Below are 23,172 nucleotides of genomic sequence, written 5' to 3'. Positions count from 1 at the left end.
ACTTTCTTTCTAAAAAGATATGTTCCGTATGAAGGTGAAGTTTCATTTTCATATCTTTTAACTTAGGGCGAGACTTGTGTTGAATTGAATAGGAAAATATCTGGCAACACTGTATAAACTGATGTTTTACCCCCCCCGATCAAAATAACTTTTTCATAAGGCCAATGTATCATCTCAACATGACGAGGTCGATGTTTCTTTCTTTATTATTTTGTAATGGAATAAAATCCCTGTTTAGGGTGTGAAAACACCTGTTTAGGGTATTGTTTTAGCCAAGGGTTAAATCCTTGTGTTTTTGGCCAAATGTTGTCCTCGATTTTGCATGAAAAAAAAGGGGGGGTAAATTTGATGAGAAATCATTGCAAAGGGGGTCTTTAAAGATTAGGTAACTCTCATGGTTTCCAACTTTTGTGTTGAAGCTTGTTGAGTTGGTTATAGGGGACGACTGATTTTACCGTTACGATCCTCCGCATGAGCAAATCACTGAATGGCCTCGAAGCACCTGTCACGTCAGTCACCCCTTGTCTCTCTATGCAGAATGTAAAAGACATCCAAATCATCACCTTCAATGTAAATAACATCAATGCCAACACCATCGCCGTACAAGACATTCTGAAGGTAACAGATATCCTTGCTATACAGGAGCATTGGTTGTTTAATTTCGAGCAGCAGAAGCTACATGAACTCGATGCAAATTTCAGAGCTGCAGCGAAATCTGTTGACGATGATAACCCACTATCCCCCTTCCAAAAACCACGTGGATACGGAGGCGTGGCCTTCTTTTGGAGGATTGAGCTGGATGGCAATACTAGACTGCTGCCCGATGGTGGTAACAGGTTGATTTGCATTGAACTTAGCACCAGTACTGTGACCTACTGTCTCATAAATGCCTACCTTCCTTGCAGAGGGAAAAGCTATACTGATGATGATTACCAGTCTGTCCTAGATGAAATTAGCGAAATCTACAACAAGTATAGCGACACACATGCTATTGTAATGATGGGTGATCTCAACGCATCACTGACTAGAGTGCCACCTAATTCCAGAGATAACCTTCTTAAGAAGTTCTGCCACAATCATAACGTATCTACTGAGGTACCTGCTATGGACACCTTTTTCCATGTCAATGGAACTGATGTCTCTCAAATTGACTACCTTCTGATTGCCAAGGAGCACCAAAGCCTTCTTCAGATCAATGCTAACGTACCAAACGATGCCAACTGTAACAACGTATCTGATCATGAACCAGTGCATGCTACACTAAAGTACAGCTGCAACAAAGCGACTTTGACCAACTCCTCATCACAGCGCAATCGTAAAATCAACAGATATTCAGCTCCCAGAATTGACTGGACCAAGGTGGATAAGGACAAATATAACGAAATTATGACCACCAACAGTGCCAAGATTGATCTGCGAATTGAGACTCATGAAGACCTCAGGCGTCTGATAAGCTCTCTCACAAATAATATGACTAAGGCCTTCCAAGACAGTCTTACAAAACCACCTAGTAAGCACAAGAAGTCTGGGAAAGGACTCCAGGTTTGGAATACAAGAATTGGGAAACTTGTGAAGGACTGCAAAATGATGCACCATTATTGGAAGGAAGAGGGAGACCCCTACTCAAAACACATCCTATAGTCACTGCGAGAAAAGAAATCAAAAGAGAGCTTAGATCCGAAATACGAAGATCCAATAGAGCTATCAAAGAGCAGCACTATTCTGATATCATGGAGGCTGATACTAATGACACCAAGCTATTCCACAAACTTGTCAAAATGCAAAGAGCTGAGAAAGCAGCTCCAACTAGTCTGCTAAAAATAGATGGTGAAGAACTAACCGAGCCTGATGATATCTGTGACGGGTTCAGGAAGCACTTTAGCCAACTTGCAGTCTCCAAAGATGATGCAAACTTCAACAACAACTTCAAAGAAACTTCTAAGTTCAAGGTGTCATTGATCGAAAGTGAAGCCCGTGGCAGTAAGCAAAAGATTAAACCGATAACACCTGGAGAAATCCAAAAACTTATTGCAACGTTCAAAAATGGTAAATCCCAAGATTGCTTTGGCATAACAGCTGAACATCTAAAACATGCCGGACCTAGTGTCCTCAAAGTACTTGCAAGCATTATCAATTATATGCTGGATACAACCTTTGTCCCCGACTACCTACTGAATGGAGTGTTGACACCTATCCCTAAGAAGAAAAAAAGACAAAACACTTGCTGATAACTACCGTGGCATTACAGTAACACCAATTATGGGAAAGCTCATGGAGAAAACCTGGCTGAAGAGAGCAAATCCAATCTTAGCTCCCAAGCAGAACTGTATGCAACGTGGCTTTACACAAGGCTGCTCACCCTCGAATGCTGCAATGCTGTTAACCGAGTCCATTAATGAAGCACTTGACCGCTCTATACAACTTTCCTCGACGTAAGCAAAGCGTTCGATGTGGTAGACCATGAGATTCTTCTCGACGAACTCTATGAAGCCGGTGCTGACGGAGATTTATGGCTGACCTTTAAACAGTTATACTCAAATCCAGTGACCTCTGTCAAATGGAACGGATTCATTTCTGACAGCTTCAAAATTCAGCAAGGTGTCAGACAAGGAGGCGTATCATCTGCTCCTATCTACAAAGTGTTTACCAATAGACTCCTCGACCAACTGTATGAACAGCACAGGGGTCATCAGATCGGCACAGTCAACATTCCTGCCCCCACATGTGCAGATGACATGGTGGTACTGTCTTACTCTCTCACTGATGCACAAGTTGCGCTAGACCTAGTCAACAATTATGCTGACGATCACCGATATAAAATAAATGCATCCAAGAGTGCTACAATCTCCTTCAATGTGAATGTGCAGGCTGACCTAGAAATAGACAGTGAGGTTATTCCTTACAATGATGAAACGGCCCATCTAGGAATTTGCCGGAATACTAGTAACACTCTTGATGTTGATGCCAGAGTCCAACTGGCTAGAAGAACTATGTATGCATTAATGGGTGCGGGGCTCCATGGAAGGAATGGCCTTGCACCACATATATCTCACCACATCTGGTCAACTTATGCCCTACCTAGAATGTTGTACGGTCTTGATGCCATTTGCTACAAGCAGGCCGATATCGACAAACTTGAGAAGTTTCAGCGTAAGATACTACGGCAACTTCAATTTTTGCCAAAGTCACCAGCCCCTGCGAATGCTGCCGTCTATGGCCTACTAGGTGCAAAACCAGTCGAAGCCTGTGTTGATGCTGCCATTCTTTCACTTTTTGGAAGCATTGCTAGAGATATGAGCTGCACTGAAAGAGAACTCGCTATCAGGCAACTTGCTGTTAAATCATTCAACAGCAGGTCATGGTTTATGAAGGTGAGGAAAGTGCTTAACAAGTATCATTTACCATCAATCTATGATGTCATTGCTAACCCCCCTGAGAAAAACAAGTGGACTTCTCAAACCAGTGGAGCTATCAGTGCTGTTTGGAATGAAAACATGCAAAGTGAAGCACAGATGAAATCATCTCTTAACCATATTAACACTAGCAACTTTCAAATAGGCCACCCACACCAAGTATGGACAGCTCTTTCCACTAACCCCCGTGAGGCGACTCATGCCAGCATCAAAGCCAGACTGCTTACCAATACATATGTGCTCCAGTGCAACAGAGCTAAGTTCAACCAGTACAAGACCAATGACACTTGTCTGATGTGTGAGATAGAACCCGAAGACAGATGTCACTTTCTTATCAGATGCACCGAACTCAACCAACAGAGATCTTACTACATGAAACTGCTTAAGCACGAGCTGCTCATGATCTGCTCTCAAAGTGAAGTTGACACAGTCTTCAGCAACCAGAATCTTCTGCTCCAGCTCATTCTGGACTGCTCCCATCAAGTTATTAGAAGGGCCATGACTTCAGAGTTTCAACTTGCTGAAATTGTGGAACCTATTAGCAGGAAGCTGTGCTTCGCGCTCCACAGACAACGTAGCATGCTCTTGGAGAACCTGTCTAAACCTTAGTGTTCTTATATGCATCGTTTTTAAAGTCTGGAGACCTATGTTTCCTGACACCCAATTTGACCCATTGTGTATTCTAATGTTTGCTGAACTTATATTTCTATGTATGTTTTTTCATGTTTACATGAATAAGGGTCATTGTATAATTCTATGCCATGTACTGACTCATATTTATATTTATATAATTGTGGTTCCTGTGTTTATTCATGCACCCCAGCACGTTATATGGTATTTATTGTATCCCTAAAGTGTGCCAGTGTTTGTACTATTGTGCTTTTTGCATAATCCCATTGACATACATGTTGTATTGCAGTTAGGCATCCACAATAATGCATGCCCCTTGCAAGGGCTCTCACAAACTCACATTTTTGCATGACCCTAATCAGATGCTCAATATTATCATACATGTAAACTCATACTCGTCCGTTGCATCAGCATTATTGCTCCTCACCTGAACTTTCCCTTGCCTGGAGGTGTGCAGTGAGCCTAACAATTGAATGTTTAATGGTGGTGGTCGGTGAACTGTGGTGAAACCAGTGACAATTGTTAATTGTTGTTCTACATGTAACTTTTTACGCTATATCAGCGGTGCGCCTGAACAAAAGGCGGGATCTCCCATACAGGATACAGGATACAGGAATAGCGCCCTCATCAATCAATTAGTCCATTATCAACCGGAAGTGATAATGTTTTCCATAGAAACACTGCGACAACGGAGTGTGTGACAAAATTCACCACACATTGACATTTGACGGTTTTTTTCAACGTTTGAACAGGACCAGAATGCCAGATTTGAATTTCTGGTGAAGGTAGGTATCATCAAGTGTATATCAGCCGAAAAATGAACATGTATTATAGCTTTGATGATACGTTAAATTTCGACATGAAATCTTTCCTGTTCAAGTTAAAACTGTGAACATGACTGCACTCTAGCTCTGCTGGAAGTAGTTCCAGTAACTGTAACTCGGTAATCTTTATTTAACATTATGACATTATCTGATTACCGAGTTACAGATCGGTCCATTTGTATCCTTTTTCGCAAAGAAGCTTATTCAGGCCAATACCACATGATTACCGGTTGCGAAAACTTAAAATTCTTCTTTTCTAAATCACATAAATAACTTACGCATAAATGTAGTCCAATATGTGAACTTCAGACACTCCGGCGAACTATCCGCATATGGATGTCTTCATATTTTCACTTATAATACTGCAATTTGATGGGTTTTTTCGGACTTTCCACATTTCGTTTCCCACTGTTTACATGGTGTGAATTTTGTGACGTCACTTCTGACCAGGGTTGCCAAAACTTTTTAGCCCAAGTCGAGGGTATAGCCGTGAAATGGCGCCAATAAAAAAATCGCCCAAAATTTTAAAGTGGAAATAAGGGAGGCTCTACATCCCTTTTATTTTGAAATTTTTATATAATTTTTACAGCCAAGGTTTAATTCAACTTTTATCCAGAACACTCGTTACTGTCACCCACCGCTTGGAGGTAGATATAGGACTTTGGGAGCATTATTACATAAATATACTATTGTAAAATCGCGTCCATGTTGTTCTGACACAGCCCAAGGTGTAAGTTTGTAAACACGCCACACGTGTTGACAAATTTGACCTTTAACCTCACTTCCTCTCGACAACTTCTACTTAGAATATAACGGGACCAAAAAGTGCTCCTGAAATAATTGCTTTTACAAGAAAATGAAGAATACAGTGAAGTGTTAACAACAGCGTATGGAAAGCTTGTAGTTTAGAGGTAAATATTAGACGTGATGTGGGTGTTTATTTTTATATAACATATTTTATGGGCCGATGAAGAAGCCGAATTTATTTGCGAAACGGATGCCAATCCACCGCCGCATGTCGAACGGGCCAGTAAATGTCAGTATGTTGAAGGATAGGACCGAAGACATGCAGGCAGGTCTATGCTGGAAGTAGTTCCAGTAACTGTAACTCGGTATCCCGGCTCGGTATCTTTATTTAACATTATGACATTCTCGGATACCGAGTTACAGGTCGCCATATTAATGTCCGTTTTGCAAATACGCTAGCTTGAGCTTATACTGGCCATTTCCCGATTGCCAAAAACTTAAAATTCTTCTTTTTCTAAAGCACATAAATAACTTACGCAAATGTAGTGCAATATGTGATCTTCAGACACTCCGGCAAACTATCCGCATATGGATGTCTTGATATGATTGTTAAAAATGGTATATTTTTATGGTTTTTTCCACGTTTTTCGAATTTTAATACCTCTGTTTATGTTGTTTAACGTGCTGTTCACATTTTATAACGGTCGCTTCTTGTAACGTGACGTAAATAACGTAACGTGACGTCAATCATAGATGAGAAAATAATACAAACCATTCACCAACTGGCGAAGTCCATCATCATCTGAAAGATGAAGCATGCGCGCGCACAAAAAATGGCACAATCACATGGGCACGATCGAACGATAAAAAGCACAGGAACTTTGCCTCTTATTAAACGTTCTGTGCACTTCCTGTGTCTGTGCTGGTTTGTATAAAACACGCCTCCACGTGGCCATTACTTCCGTCGACGAGTCTCTACTTAGAAAATTTCGGAAGAGAAAGTGCTCCGAAAGAACTGCTTTTTACGAGAAAAGGAAGAATGAAGTGAAATTTCAACAACAGCTTATGGAAAACTTGTGATGTAAAGGTACATATTATAAATGATGTCGGTATTGAGTTTATATATAAATTATTTTATGGGCCGATATGAAGATGGCAAATTTCTTCTGCGAAAAGGACCAAAATCTACCGCAGCATGTCTTCAGGCCAGTAAATGTCAGTATGTTGAAGGATAGGACCGAAGACATGCAGGCAGGTCTATGCTGGAAGATGCTTGCTACATGTTACACCCATCGAATGTGTGTCATCAACCCTCAGATCTAGTACAAGGAACTTATACGATGTCCCCATTCACAAACTGATACTATCTGTCCATCGTATAAGACTGTCTACCGTACGGCAATGTGGTGAAGGAATATTACACAGTCAAGAATAGGCTCCATCATCGTTTGATTATGATCCCTCCCAGTCTCCCGAAACATCAAAACATCAAAAGCGTTGCACTTATACTTACTTACGACTGTCCTTTTTCACATAATGCAGACAAAGTAGGGCCAACTTGCCTAGAAATGGTTAAGTTTTGGCAAGAAATATCTCTATGTAATCCTATATGTAAGTCCCATATAACATCGTTATCGGCGATCTGAAGTTTGGTTGGTACCCACCAGCGTCATGCATGTGACGTGACACAGCTAAAATAATCGACCGGGAATCGGGGATCGTTAAAACGTCCAACAAATTTCAAAACACAGAAAGCAGTAAACTTAATGGCGAGCGGTCCGAATTTTGAGCCATACAAGTTTACGTGATGAACTACCTCAGATCGGCCCTCAGACACACACATACAGGCATAGAGTTCTGCAGTAGCATGTTTTGTTGACATTTTTGTGTAATGTTTACATCCATGACAGTTCTAATACTATCATCAGACAACTCAAATACAAAGGATATCAGTTGGCAATCTTAATGTTATTCAATCAAGTTTACAACACTACCGGTATCACTCTTAAGCAGTATACAGACTTTTTATTATACGTACAATATTGTATGTAATATATACGTTTATTTAATCTATTGCCATTCTATTTCCAGTAATGTTTAAGTTCTAACGAATGTTTGATGACGTAAAATCGATAATATATTTCTGCTAGATATTGTATGTAACATATTATCGATTTTTCGTCATCAAACATTCGTTAGAACTTAAACATTACTGGAAATAGAATGGCAATAGATTAAATAACGTATATATTGTACATACAATATTGTACGTATAATACTGGAGTCTGAAGCCCGCTTTACAATGAGCAAAAAGTCAATGAGGTACGCAATTCAAGGACCAATATTGATTACCTGAAGTGGCCTACTTCAAATGACCAGATATAACCTTTCTCATTTTCATGTTATTTTGCAATAACAAAACCATGTTTTCCTTGATTTTGGTATGAAATTGAGCAAATAGAATTAATTGTCATGTCAATTTGGAGTTATAAGGAACAACTAAAACTGATATGAGGTAAGTTTTATATGGATCTGGATCTGGATCATTTATACTCCAATTAGGCCCTTCGCACTTAATTATTAGTTTCCTGTTTACCGCCCGCGTCCAAAATTGAAAATCTCAAAATAATTAATTATTTTTATTTATTTATTTATAACATTTGGCAAAAAGCACAGGCAATACCCAATAGTGCTCATAGAGCACTAAATTAAAGGGAAGCCCTACATACAAAGCGAACAAAAATAAACTGAAAAGCAAAAACAAGATAAAAAGACAACTATTGGAGGGTTTTAACTGCAGCCCTGAAAGCGGACAAGGTGGGACAACAGACAACATTTTCTGGCAGCGCATTCCATAACATAGGACCAAGGTGGAAGAAACTTCTTTGACAAAGTGTGAGGCGGCTGAAAGGTGGGTAGAGAGCTCGGGAATGGTTACATCTTGAGTTGGAACGCGAATGAGGAGTGAATACATTAGGAGCAGATGAAAGGCCGGCAAGAATTTTGAACACATGGCGCACCGTAAAGGAGTCGCGACGGGCCTCAAGAGGGGAGGTTAGTTTGGGAAAGGAGGCTGTCATGATCCAGGTCCCAAGATTGTAATATGACCCGGCAGGCAAACCTCTGAACAGATTCCAGACGGTTGGTTTGGGTTTTGGTGAGTGGGTGCCAGGTTGAGCTGCTGTACTCAAGAGCTGGACGGACCAGAGAAATGTACAAGGTGCGCCGAAGATGTTGAGGAGCAAGGTGGAAGTTCCTATGTATCATGCCAATCATCCGACGAGCCTTCTTACAAAGGACATCAATGTGAATGTTCCAATTTAATTTACTAGAAATGTGAATGCCAAGGAAGGTGATGTCTGTCACTCTATCAATGGGTTGGTTGTTAAGTTTTAAAAGAAGGTCCGGGTAGGGTCCGGGTATTTTATTTTTATTTCAAATTTTCTCCTTTAAAATGACTTTCAACTACTTCTACTTGCCATTTTCTGACTTTAATAATATCAACAATAATGATGAATGAACAAAGAGTGCAACTCCACCTTCACTTATTTATAAAATCAAATATTGTTGTGAAATAATTAAATGCCCGCTCTGGTCAAAACAAGTCAATAGTTGCTTGTAATAGTTCAAACTAAATAAAGAAAATAAAAGATAATTAATAATTAATAATTAAAAGTCACCTCATCCCTTTTTCAAAATCTTAAACAGGAAACTAATAATCAAGTGCGAAGGGCCTTAAGCAGTGAGTTCTGCATCACACTAGAGTTGAACACTATATGTTTGGAATCTGTATTGCCTATTCTGAAGGAATTATTGCCATGTAAACAAACCATCCCTTTTTATATGGACATGGTGTACAGCTATTCAGTACCCTGTTTTCCATGCCGGGATGGGTGACTGTAGGAACCCATGGCAGGGGTGGAATTTCGTAAAGTGCCACAGGAGTCCAAGTGGATTCTCGCAAGAGAGTTTTGCGAGAGTCCATGGATTCCCGTAAATGGATTCTCGTTGTACAATCTTGCGGGAGTCCAAAAGGTATTATATGTAGGCCTACGTAAAATGCATTAAAACAAACAAACTAACAAATATAACTAACAAAGTTAAGTTTTTAATATATGTGTCATCATACTCTCACTTCCATATATGTCATTGCATCTTTGGCGACTTTTCCTTTATATTTTGCAAGCTTTGAGTTTTAAGGCGTGTTGAACTTAAACGTAAGTTCACTGATCCGATCATTTCCAGCGAGAGTCCACATGGACTCTCGCAATAGGATTTTACGGGAGTCTCTGCGAGAGTCGACTCTCAGACTCCCGCGAAATTCCACCCCTGCCATGGATTCGATCCATGTAGCTACATGTAGATCTAGACAATAGTAGACAATACATGCTAGATGAAATTACACTTAACTTACAGTGTCAGTGTCTTCTCCATCATTAACAATGAATATTGAGAAGCAGATTTGAACAAATTATCCATCAAAGTGTAAAACCATGACTCATGAGGATCATTGCCAGTTGGGATCACCCGCATGAGCATGATGAGAGGAATCCTGGGCATTCCTTTACTTTAGGGTTTTTATTTGTACAATGTAATAGCTGCCTTAGGTGAGGGTTAGGATTAGGGTTATAACACTGTACTTTCACAAGGCAGCTATAACATATTGTAAAGAATAAAAAAAACCCTAAAGCACGAAACTGAAAGTAAAGAAACGCCAAATCCTGAACCTTGCATGCTTGCAACTACTCCATGATGGGAGTCGACCTGGAGGAGACAAATAATATCCAATATTTAGGTGTCCACTTTCAATGTGATCTTCGCTGGAACAAACAGACAGAGTATGATTTGTTCAAGCATATTCTCTAACGCAACGCTTTAACAAATGCGAGGGCATCCGTGAGCAAATTCGTTGCTAGTGTTTCTCGAGCAAAGTATGCTACCTCAAAAGCAACCAGGGTGCTTAACTTCATCAGACATGTCAGAAGAAATTTTTATCAAGTGCTCCATCTGTCAAGGAAAAATTGCACTTGACACTAGTTAGACCCCACTTAGACTATGATACAGCCAGTGTCCGATTTACAAATTTTTTCCTACCTGCACTGGTGCATGTAGCCCAAAATTTCTACATGCACAGCAAAAAGTGTGCATGCACCAAAATTAAAGCAAACATAAAATCACATTGAATCACGATCATTGTCAGTTGCTTGTAATAATATTCCGGCTCCACTGTCATTGTCATTTTTATGCCGATCACTCGCCGATTTCTTAGCCAAAACACTGGATGCTGTGGCTTCATCTGTTCTAGAACTAGTCGCCGACGAGGTGCACAATTTCCAGAATGATGCAAGTGTTTTTGAGCTATTTCCTTTTTGCTGGACATTATTATGATTATTTTCCGTACGTAAACAAATATTTCCCATGGTTTAAATTCCGGTTCTTTTTTTTCAATGAAATGAAAATGACAGCTTCTACATGTGCGAGGGTATCGGGAATTGGTTTATGACGTCACATTACGCTAGCCCCTCTAAGGGAAGTCATAGTCTCGGACCAGACTGTATGTGGCTATCTTGAATGTTCGTTAGGATCGACAAGTATCAGACCAACGCAAACTGGCTGTGTAGGAGACTAGGGAAGTCAATGAAAAAAAGTGACAGTTCTCACGTGATAGGGGTATCGGGAATTGTCAATTGCGCGACGGCGCCAGCCCTTCTAATGAAGTCAGGATATTGCGCTAAAAATAGATTGGGTTTTTCCAAATCGGACTGACTGCTTGTTTACTTTTGTATATTGCCTTGTCATATCGCTAGCGCTAAAATCGTACATGCGCGCACGCGTGCAGGCAGGTAGTGAAAAGCTGCATGCACAGAGGGAATGTTACATGCACTGGTGCAGGTATGCAGGTGGTAAATCGAACACTGGATACAGCTTCTTGGGATCCCTATAGTATACCAAGAAGAACATTGACACCATTGAAAGAGTTCAGAAGAGGACTGCTACATGTAGGTTTGTGTCCAACACTAACATGACTTATGGGCAAGATACCAGCATCACTGCCATCCTGAAAGAACTGAATTGGTCCTCGCTTCAGGAAAGAAGGAAGTGTACTGTCATCGTCTTACCTGCTTTTATATGATCCTAATTGGTCACCTAGATATTAGCACACAGATCACATCAAACCTAAAACAACCAGACCCAGAAGAGCTTAAGAGGACACTCACAGCAATTCCAGCAGCAACACACAAACACAGAGGCTAATGCAAACTCCTTCTTTATCCGCACCTCTAGAGAATGGAATAAACTCCTTCATACCACAGTAGGCCAGCCTTCATATTGACCTTCAAAACAGCTCTCAAATCTGACCCTGCGATTCATATCAACTAGACCACTCTCTCCGACCCACCTCCAGTTAAAACTCTTTTTGGAGTATTCAGGAGGATGCACTACCAAGATATGCCTGGTAAAGCACCCTCACAAGCAAAACATGCATGCCAGATAAATCAACAGATTCCATACAATATTAGAGGTAGTCATTGTGACGTCAACGGCGCCATCTTGTGGGTACGAGTGCCTTGTTGCTAAGATCACCGCATTGACGCTCAATTGAAGAGGTGCGTCACGCGTTGCGACGTCCGCGTAATCGGGGGGCGTATTGTCTAACGCATGACATGCAGAACAGCAGTATCCACAAGATGGCGGATCCTGCGAAAAAGGCTGACGGCCTCTATATAATTAACACATTTGCATTGATCGAGAAATCTGTCCAAGGCAAACCTCAGTAACAGTTAACACATTTGCTAGTCAGCCAAATTGGCCCAAACACAATACATATATGTGACCCTCGGCACAACTGAGCCCTGAAGTCGCCAATCATCATTTTTGAGATATTCAACCAAAATATTCTGCTTGGAATTAGCTTTAAAATGATGTATATCATGTCTATAGTACTTGACATTTAAGTAGTGAAAAATCAATAAAACAGTCAATAAATCCTTTGTTTCCTATTGTTTATTGTTAAGTTCAATGGAGCATATCTCGAGATTGGCACTGGCGACATCCGGGCTCAGTTGTGCTGAGGGGTCACATATTTCATATAAAAAATTAAAAAGATAGGTCAAGGAATTATGTTGATTTCACTTGACCCCAAAATAAAATGAGAGAATCGCACTTGGAATTTTAGAGGGATTTTGATAGCAGTTTCACATAGAAAACATGCTCTATCATTCATGAGACTATGCTGTTTTATTTTTTAATTGATGCATTAAATGTTGGCTGAATGTTTTTGATGAAAGTCAATCTTTAACAAGATGTAACTTTGCTATGGAAAGCGCTATGACAAAACATATACTTTTCTTGTGGTAGGGTCATTATTTAACGTTTTATGGTACCTTATATTGTAACTTTGGCTCAAAATATAATAAGATACATAAAGAAAAGGTGTACAACCGGTGCCAAAAGATATGGTCATACCATGTTGGAAATTGTTTTTTGTTCCCAAATTATACCCAGCTAAAATATTGTTAATGCTATACAAACAAACACCAGCCCAAAACATTGAAAACATTGCCAAAAAGCACCATTACTGCATCCGCCTGCTCCGCATCCGCCTTCTCCTCCACCCCTGACATTTTTCACTTACATTAATGTGGTTTTTATTTTGAAAACGGCATTGTTCTTTTAGCACACTGAAAGAATATAAAATTAGGCTTAAAATGTGGCATCAACCAGTCCAGTAGGACAAGGGGTTGCGAAATGGCAAGCAAAATTGTACGGCAATTTTTGGGAAAATGTAATCCCTCCACCTTTTTTGGATACCCACCTAATGACATGCGACCAAGTACAATCATGATAAATTGATGAAGGAATATATAGCACAATGCGCCACTAATATATCAACAACAATATCCTCATATTTTTGTGGCAATAATTAAGGGGGTACTACACCCCTGCCCAATTTTGTGCCTATTTTTGCATTTTTCTCAAAAATTATAGTGCATTGGGGACAAGTAAGGTATATTATAGGGGCAAGGAATACAACTACTGCACTGGAAATTTTATTTCAGCACAGACAACAGTTGTGGAGTTACAGTCAAAAATGAGGGAAAACCAATATTTGATAAATAAATTAATTTAACTACTTGCTTTGAGTTGCTGAATTTTCAGTACAGTAGTTGTAGTCCTTGCCCCTATAATATGCATATCTTACTTGTCACCAATGTGCATTAATTTTGAGAAAAATGCAAAAAAATATGCACAAAATTTGCCAGCGGTGTAGTACCCCTTAGTTAAAGAAGTTTTTATTCTTATATATGACATTGTGTCCTGTATGGCAACTGCGTACATGTGTCAAACAATGTACATAAAAAATACTTGCACCTAACTTTAGTATCACAAGCTATCGGTTGTTCAAAATTTTGCATGGTATATATTTTCAATAAATTTCATAAAAAGCTGTTACAAGGTATATCAGATAAAAGCTGTTGTAATGCAAGCCACCCACCCATTCTAATCACTTGCCCCCTTAGACCTGCCAAAAATTGTTCCCACCCCACCCCCCATTTGACTTGCCAACTCAACTGCTTTCCCCAAATTTATCCCCTGATAATTATTGCACAGCCCCTTATTTTCATTGTTTTTCATGTTTATAGGACAAGTTTTAAACTATTATATTATAATCAAGTTTCAATTATCTGTCATTTATCTTAGCTTTCAGTCAGCGATGGTACCACCAATTTATGAAGATATGTGCGATACTAACTATGCATATAATGTGTGGTAGTTGCCTGACCAAACACAGCCATGTCGCTCCATCCGATGTCGGACAAGGACCAAAAATCATCGAAGTTCGCAAGGGAAGATGGATTCGAATACAGCACTTTATTCCTCAAACATGGCGAGTTCACGTAGCTGAAGTACAAGATAACGAAGGTATTTTCTTTGTGAACACGGACAAATCTTCGCAAATTGACCATGATAATACGAACACGAACAGTAATCGCAACTCAACGGCAACATCTCGCAGCTCAGCGTGGGTCTCTACTGACCCACAATCAAGCACATCAAGCCTACGGACCACCTCATCGAAAACATCAACTGTAAAGACACGATTGAGTACCAGTACAGCAGGGAGTCAAACCCTAGTGCATCGAAGACATGTCAGTCGTTCGTCGTTGCACTCGGCGTACGACGATGGCAACGTCATGGTGTTTTTAATTCACGGTGTCGGTGGATCATCAGACTTGTGGCGTCATCAGATTGATTACCTTGTCAAGGAGGGATTTGAAGTGATCGCACCGGATCTGTTGGGACACGGTTTTAGTCGTGCACCTCGTCAGAGTTCAGCCTACGCATTTAACGAGTTAGCGGATGATATGTTGGCGCTGTTTGACGGCTATGCTAAAAGAAGGAATATATTGATTGGACATTCTTATGGGTAAGTCGGCTATTCCATTTGAAATGCACACTACCCCTGTGGAAGATTTTGGAAATATCTTCCACAGGGGGAGTATGTTCAAATTTCAAATGGATCAATTGAACACTTTAGGCATTTGAATTTCATACACCCTCTGAGAAAGAGGGTGGGTGAGTTTCAATTTAAAAATCCTTTAAACATGTTCTGGAGCCAATGACACATTTGAAATGACCATCTTTCTGTTGTAGATATTTCAAAAATCTTGTGTGGATTTTAAATGGAAAAGGTTCATGGCTCTATCTAGAAAGTGGTTATTATTTCTGAAATATTATGTACTGAACAGGGGCGATCTGCCCCCTGTCAAGGCAGTTTCCCCCGTCCTAGTTTCCCCACTTCAATTTAGACAGTGTCTATCAAATTCATTCCACTTTGGCCAAAATGATAATGGCTGATTTCACATCTAGCAAAAAAACAAATTTCCCCCCAAACAATCAATCAGCTGAGCCTGTATATCAGGGTTTTTATTCTATTGCATAGGGGCGAAAAAAAGAAAACCCTGTTCTACGAGCCCGACCGATGCAGATTTAAACAAAAATGGGAAACAAGTTTTTTCTGTGCAAATGAATGCCGAAAAAAGAAAGAAAAATAGCCAGACCGACCGACCCTAATGGGAAAATCTCTATGTGAATGGCAATCTCTATGTGAATGGTGAACAGGGTAGTGCTAGAACAAAGCGTTCCAGGGACCCCAAGTTTGGCGAGTTTGGCGAGTCCGGGTTGCACAAATGCAGCATAAATAGTTTGTCTGCAGTAGCGCTAGATTGAAAAGCTTGGGGTCTGCAGGAACCCCTGAACTCGCAGAAAATTTAAAAATAGGAGGTCCGAACTGTATTTTGGTGAGTCCGGGACCCAAAAATGCAGCCTAGCGCTACCCCTGATGGTGAATAGAATGAATATTTGACTTATCTCATCTTATTTGCCTTATTACAGCTCCTCATTCTGCACAAAGATATCCAAAGAGCGTTCAAGGAAAGTGACCAAGATGATTCTGATCAGCGGAGGCGGACCTGTACCACTTGAACCCCAGACCTGTCAGGTATTTGGCCTTCCTGCCTGTGTCCTATGGTGTATCAAACCTGCTATTACAGATATTTTTGAAAGGTAAGCTCCTGAAATAAGCTCCTGGTCCCAAAGATAGTTTCTGGTCCTATAGTTTGTAGTGTAAAATATTGGACACACGAGGAGCCAAAACTTGGCAACCATGGGGTTAAAAAAGCCTGTGTGCCTGCCAAGGCATTAGCCAGAGAGGTGTCTTTAGGGTGTCAAAAATGGTCAAAAATACCTTATTCTTCAAAATCAGGGTGTCCACTTCCTATTCACTCCATTATAAAAATCAGAATTTCAGGGTGTCCAAATTGAAAACAGGGCGTCCAAATGACACCTGGACACCCCTCTGGCTAATGCCTTGGTGCCTGCTTAAGCCTGGCTGATGTGTGTGTCTAGCATAGTGGCCTTTAAAGGGGTGTCAACCTCCACAGTGTTCAAAGTAAGCCCTTGTCCGCTTGTCCAAAACTCCCTGAGGACAACCACTTTGAGCCATGCACTTGTCCGATGGATTTACAAGCACTATATTTTACCTCGAAAATCATGATTAATAAATAAAACACCATACATTTGAACTTGTCATGGAAATGTTTCGTATCATCAAGAAAGGTCTAAAGGCCTCAAAATAAGCCAGAACTTCAGTGTGCCATTCAGGCCCTTGATCTTAATTTTTTGGGGGCCCTGGCAAGGTTTTGCGGGCCCAAATATATGTACCAATAATCCATATTAAGCTATTATAGAAGGGTGTACTCAAGGAATTGAAATAAGCCTGAATTTCTGAGGGCCATTTGGGCCCTTGCTCTTAAATTTTTGGGACCCTCACAAATTTTTGAGGGCCATGGGCCCCGGGGACCGGCTTATTTCGAGCCCTGGATTCAAACTGTATGCTGTGATGTCCCCATGTTCAGTTCTGAATGTCATTAATTTTAAAACTGTTTCACTGAGTTAATTGATGGTGCCAGTGATCGAGATCTGCATGATCAGAATGGCAAATTTTGACTGTTTAATATTTAGCACAGGATTTCCAGAGCAAAAATAATCAAATTTATTTTCATTTTTGGGACTTGTAACTGAAATATTTTGAGGATAAGCAGAATTTATGCTGAAGTTGTTCTCAGGGCAACCTCATTATTTTTCTTTCACAGGAGAGCTATCCACAGTCAGGGGGTGAAGACATGTTTAAAAAAACAGCTACACACATTTGACGTACCCTCCTACGTATAACAAGAAAAGATGTTTACTACTTTTTCTTGTTGTCTTTTCTTTCCCAGGCGAGCCATTCACAGTCTGGGGGTGAAGGCACGTTTAAAAAAGCTACACGCATTTGACGTACCTTTGTACGTATTACAAGAAATGATGTTTACTACTTTTTCTTATTTTCTAATTTCTTTTCTTTCACAGGCAAGCTATCCACAGTCAGGGGTGAAGGCACATTTAAAAAAGCTGTGCGCATTTGACATACCCTCCTACGTATTACCAGAAAAGATCTTTACTATTTTTTCTTGTTTTCTTTTCTTTCATAGGCGAGCTATCCACAGTCAGGGTGTGAAGGCACGTTTAAAAAAGCTGTGCGCATTTGATGCACTGTCCTACGTGTTATAACAAATGATGTTTACTACTTTTTCTTGTTTTCTTTTCTTTCATAGACGAGCTATCCACAGTCAGGGTGTGAAGGCACGTTTAAAAAGCTGCGCGCATTTGACGTGCCCTCGTACGTATAACAAGAAATGATGTTTAATACTTTTTCTTTTCTTTTCTATCACAGACGAGCTATCCACAGTCAGGGTGTGAAGGCACGTTTAAAAAAGCTGCGCGCATTTGACGTGCCCTCGTACGTATAACAAGAAATGATGTTTAATACTTTTTCTTTTCTTTTCTATCACAGACGAGCTATCCACAGTCAGGGTGTGAAGGCACATTTAAAAAGCTGCGCGATTTGACGTGCCCTCGCACGTATAACAAGAAATGATGTTTAATACTTTTCTTTTCTTTTCTATCACAGACGCAGCTATCCACAGTCAGGGTGTGAAGGCACGTTTAAAAAAGTTGCGCGCATTTGACGTTCCATCCTACGTATTACAAGAAATGATGTTTAATACTTTTTCTTTTCTTTTCTATCACAGACGAGCTATCCACAGTCAGGGTGTGAAGGCACGTTTAAAAAAGTTGCGCGCATTTGACGTACCGCCCTATGTATTACAAGAAATGATGTTTACTACTTTTTCTTTTCTTTTCTTTCACAGGCGAGCTATTCACAGTCAGGGGGTGAAGGCACGTTTAAAAAAGCTGCGCGCATTTGACGTACCCTCGTACGTATTACAAGAAATGATGTTTCTTTTCTATCACAGCCGAGCTATCCACAGTCGGGTGTGAACTTGTGAAGGCACATTTAAAAAAGCTGTGCGCATTTGATGTATCGTCCTACGTGTTATAACAAATGATGTTTACTACATTATTTCGTTTTCTTTTCTTTCACAGGCGAGCTATCCACAGTCAGGGTGTGGAGGCATATTTAAAAAAGCCGCACACATTTGACGTACTATCCTACGTATTACCAGAAATGATGTTTACTATTTTTTCTTGTTGTTTTTTCTATCACATTGTCTTTTCTTTAACAGGCGAGCTATCCACAGTCGGGTGTGAACTTGTGAAGGCACATTTAAAAAAGCTGTGCGCATTTGATGTACCGCCCTATGTATTACAAGAAATGATGTTTACTACTTTTTCTTTTCTTTTCTTTCACAGGCGAGCTATCCACAGTCAGGGTGTGAAGGCACAAAAAAGCTGCGCGCATTTGACGTACCGCCCTATGTATTACAAGAAATGATGTTTAATACTTTTTCTTTTCTTTTCTATCACAGGCGAGCTATTCACAGTCAGGGGTGAAGACATGTTTAAAAAAACAGCTACACACATTTGACGTACCCTCCTACGTATAACAAGAAAAGATGTTTACTACTTTTTCTTGTTGTCTTTTCTTTCCCAGGCGAGCCATTCACAGTCTGGGGGTGAAGGCACATTTAAAAAAGCTACACGCATTTGACGTACCTTTGTACGTATTACAAGAAATGATGTTTACTACTTTTTCTTATTTTCTAATTTCTTTTCTTTCACAGGCAAGCTATCCACAGTCAGGGGTGAAGGCACATTTAAAAAGCTGTGCGATTTGACATACCCTCCCACGTATTACCAGAAAAGATCTTTACTATTTTTTCTTGTTTTCTTTTCTTTCATAGGCGAGCTATCCACAGTCAGGGTGTGAAGGCACGTTTAAAAAAGTTGCGCGCATTTGACGTGCCCTCGTACGTATTACAGGGTATGATGAAAGGCCAAACATGGAAGGAAGGGGATGAAGACTATCACCTAGCAATAACAGTGTCAGTCTTACTTATATACGGGATGCAGGATAAATTTGTTTCATTGGAAGAAGAGGAATGGATGCAAGAGGTGAGTGGCTGAAAAAATTTGAAAAAGATAAGCTAAATTTCACTCTGAAATATTATTTATTTATTTATTTATTTATTACGCTTTATCACTGGTATACAATAATTATAATATAACATCAAAATATATTGCACATGAATATTCAAAAGTACAGACAAAAAAAAAAGGAAGTACAGATAAAATTTTGCACCAGTGAAAGGCAAGGACTAACAGGTGCAAAGCACCTCTAGGACAGTCCCACCAAAGATCAAAACAATGAGGACACCCTCTCCCCCCCCCTAAAAAAAAAAAAAAAAAACAAGACAAAAAAACCAAAAAAAAACCTACACAAGCCTACAACCAGAACACTGGCAACATGTACATGTAACCCAAGAGCATGTGTTGTAAGGATCAAAACTCTCTTCTAGTTTGTTCTTGTACCACTCAGAGAGCTGGCTCTTAAAAGAGGACATGTTGACAGTGGATCTAATTATTGTGAGAGGAAGTTGATTCCACAGGGGAACAATACGGTTGAAAAACGATGCCCTGTGAGATTCGGTTTTGCATCGTTTGGGAATCAACAATAGGGGGTCAGCAGATGATCTGGTGGTGGGACGGTCCACTAAATAGTAAATATTTCTAATAAATTCTTAGAATGTATACATTTCTTAGCAAAATTAGCATCCAAATTCCAAAATTGCCATCAAATTTTCAAAAATTTACCGCCAAATTCCAAAATTTCCATCATATTACCAAAAAGTTCCCTCATTTAAAAACCTGAACGCTGTAAACAGTGCCAAATTGGCAGACGGATCATAGAACCTTGCCGAAAACTATATAGTGAATTGAGAACATTATGCCATATATGTTAGGAAAATTATTATCGAGCATTGCATGGTTTTATTTTAAACCAACTCGATCATTGCACTAGACAATTTCAGCGCGGGAATTCTGAATATCGAGTGTTGAGAGCCGGCTGTTTTTATTCATTTTTATGGTCAATATGAGTTTGTTTTAATAAAACCATGTGATTCGTGCTTGATAATTATTTTTCTAACATATAAGGCGTAATATTGTGATCGCCGGAGACTTCTTTTATGGGAAGTAATATTTTTTTGTCTATGTATTTCTCTGATTTCAGACCATCTATGCATGCGAGTTAACCACCTTAGAATCAGCTGGCCATATGGTGATGATAGAATGCCCAGACCAGGTCAACGCACTTATACATGAGTTTATACAAAAAGATATGATGATATCCAAATACAGACCTACAACAAGGCCTTCTAGTGCAAAGATTCAACTACCTTCTCAAGTCACGGTAGAAGAGTGCTGACAGAATACAGACCTACAACAAGGCCGTCTAGTGCAAAGATTCAACTTCCTTCTCAAGTCATGGTAGAAGAGTGCTGACAGACAAACATGAAATATGACAGACAAACATCTCGCACAATTAGAAGGACTTTGGCAGGGTATAGATAAACAGTATCCGTTCTGATAGTGTTTGTTTGTGTATTTAAACATGGTTGGTCGCAAGGGCACACACTAGTACCTTGTAATCTCATCTGTGGAAAAACCACTGACATCAGACATTATTATGTTTTGATGGATCAAAGTGTGTGAAAATATTGGATCCAAAACATAATAATGATAGAATTGGATGCTTTACGCCCAATATTTATTGGTCTCGCTATGAGTTGTAAAATATTGGACTCCACTACTTCTCGTCCAATAATTCTAAAACTCATAGCTCGACCAATAAATTTGTGCATTGGGTTCAAACCATCCAATTATTCCAGTTGAAATCCACACACCCCCTATGATAGACATGACCTTAATCTTATACACAGGGAGTGTGAATATCAAATGGGGTTACTTGAATGGATGACTCCATTTGATTTCTACACCCCCTGTGTGGGAGATTAAGGTCATATCTTCCATAGGGGGTGTATGGGTATCAACTGGAATAGCTAATTACATCCATAGATTTACACAGGAACAGACAGCACACCAACAGGCAAAGTCCCTGTTACAGCGCCCTCTTGAAAACACACTTATGTTACCGATTCAACAAGGTGAAAAAGTAGAGTGCTGCGACTGCTGTCCTCAGTTGGTCAACATCCAGGGTTGACGACTGAGAAACTTGTGTGTTAAAAAATTTAAAGTGTCGGATTTTCCCCCATAATTTGGGAACTGAGATTGCGCAGTTGTGTCCAAGAGGTCAAATTATACACAACGGCACAGCCCGGCGGCACAGTCTCAGTGCCTCAGAATCTGGGGAACTGAGACTGTGCAGTTGTGTCCAAATTGACTTTTTGATCACATATTTTTAGAACATCAGAGCGCGATCTTGTCACAACAGGAAGTCGCGCTATGGCCTATAACCGAAGTCGCTTGCGAATGTATTCAAGAGTCCGGCACAATACAAACAGTAAATTTTTCAGTTGTCACTGCAAGCATAACACAAATACATGCACATTGGTACACAAATACGGATTTAGTGTAGTGATAAAGTACTTCCTAAATGGTATCAGTCTTAATGTAATAAGCAATAACAATACGCATATCCGGTTTCTCTACCGGATGTCGATTTGTATCAACATTCCTTCCCACAAAACAATATGCGTACTTCAAAGGAGATGGATTAACCTCTGAACTATATCTTTTGTTATGCAATATGCCTATTACTTCTTTGGAAGGAATTTTGGTACAAACTGACTTCAAATTGAGACCAAATTTGACAATCAATTAACATGACTAAAAAATGAGCAACTAATTATGAAACCACCTTTTGTAATGGGCTGTACAGTTGAAATCCACCCCCCCCCTCTATGGAAGACATGAAACTTAGTTGCCAACACAGGGAGTGTGAATTTTAAATGGGTGGCTCCAGTTGAAATCTACACCCCCTCTCTGTGGGAGATTAAGGTCATGTCTTTCGGGGTGGGAGGATTTCAACTTGAATAGCCCAGTGTATTTACAACCAAAGAATGGGAATATTCCCCAATCAAAGTATTGTATGAAATATTATTATGTATAATAATAGATTATTCTTTTATTTTTAGCCAAATATTTTATAGGGCTACTTATGTGTGTTGATAATTATTACTGTAATTTACTTAATATTGTTGTGTGTACAGTGTATTTTTTTTAAAAACTCATTCTGTACTTACATATTTATGTTCAATTAACCAATAAATGCGTACCAGATTTTGAAGAAGGATGCCCACTGTCCCTGAATGAAGATTTTGATATTGGTGGCAAACCAGGGTTGCCAAAGTTGCGATTTAGTAGCCTAATAGAGTGAATTTTGAAGATTTTCCCAGCGACTTTTGACAATTCCTGTCCCATAGAAACCATCAGTGATTAACACCAATATCAAAATCTTTTGCTACTATTCAATATTGGCTTCTACTGTGACTTCCGGTAGTTTCCTGTCCTTGGTTAAAAGTAAATTGGGTGATTTTTGATTTTTTGACTCGTAATTCGGGCTGAAATTTTATGGCAACCCTGTGGCCAACCTATAGATGTCTTTGGGCAGGAAAACCTCGTATGTGTCACTGTCCCCTGAATACGATATTTCGTCAAATAGTCGCCCCCTTCAAATAAACGCCCCCCCCGCC

General features: G+C 39.8%; 1 protein-coding gene across 1 annotated transcript; it reads left to right on the top strand.

The window, feature by feature from the left end:
- The first annotated feature begins 4,763 nt into the window (after positions 1 to 4,763).
- Positions 4,764 to 22,919, top strand: LOC140138910 (protein ABHD8-like). Its single transcript, XM_072160694.1, has 5 exons — positions 4,764 to 4,828; positions 14,318 to 15,044; positions 16,013 to 16,183; positions 19,363 to 19,573; positions 20,691 to 22,919. Exons 2-5 carry the CDS (start codon positions 14,347 to 14,349, stop codon positions 20,883 to 20,885), a joined length of 1,275 nt encoding a protein of 424 aa, XP_072016795.1. The 5' UTR covers positions 4,764 to 4,828; positions 14,318 to 14,346; the 3' UTR covers positions 20,886 to 22,919.
- The last annotated feature ends 253 nt before the right edge of the window (positions 22,920 to 23,172 follow it).

The sequence above is a fragment of the Amphiura filiformis genome, chromosome 18 (assembly GCF_039555335.1).
Source record: "Amphiura filiformis chromosome 18, Afil_fr2py, whole genome shotgun sequence".
In the NCBI taxonomy this organism is placed as follows: domain Eukaryota; kingdom Metazoa; phylum Echinodermata; class Ophiuroidea; order Amphilepidida; family Amphiuridae; genus Amphiura; species Amphiura filiformis.
The sequence above is the reverse complement of the archived record's forward strand: the minus strand, read 5'-3'. Positions and strand labels throughout refer to the sequence as shown.

What these genes read in the sequence shown, in the direction of transcription:
- LOC140138910 (XM_072160694.1), top strand. Translation starts at nt 14,347, where the DNA reads ATGAAGATATGTGCGATACTAACTATGCATATAATGTGTGGTAGTTGC. An exon ending in TTGATTGGACATTCTTATGG is followed by an intron (nt 15,045 to 16,012) that starts GTAAGTCGGCTA and finishes GCCTTATTACAG; the next exon opens with CTCCTCATTCTGCACAAAGA. An exon ending in ATTACAGATATTTTTGAAAG is followed by an intron (nt 16,184 to 19,362) that starts GTAAGCTCCTGA and finishes TTTCTTTCATAG; the next exon opens with GCGAGCTATCCACAGTCAGG.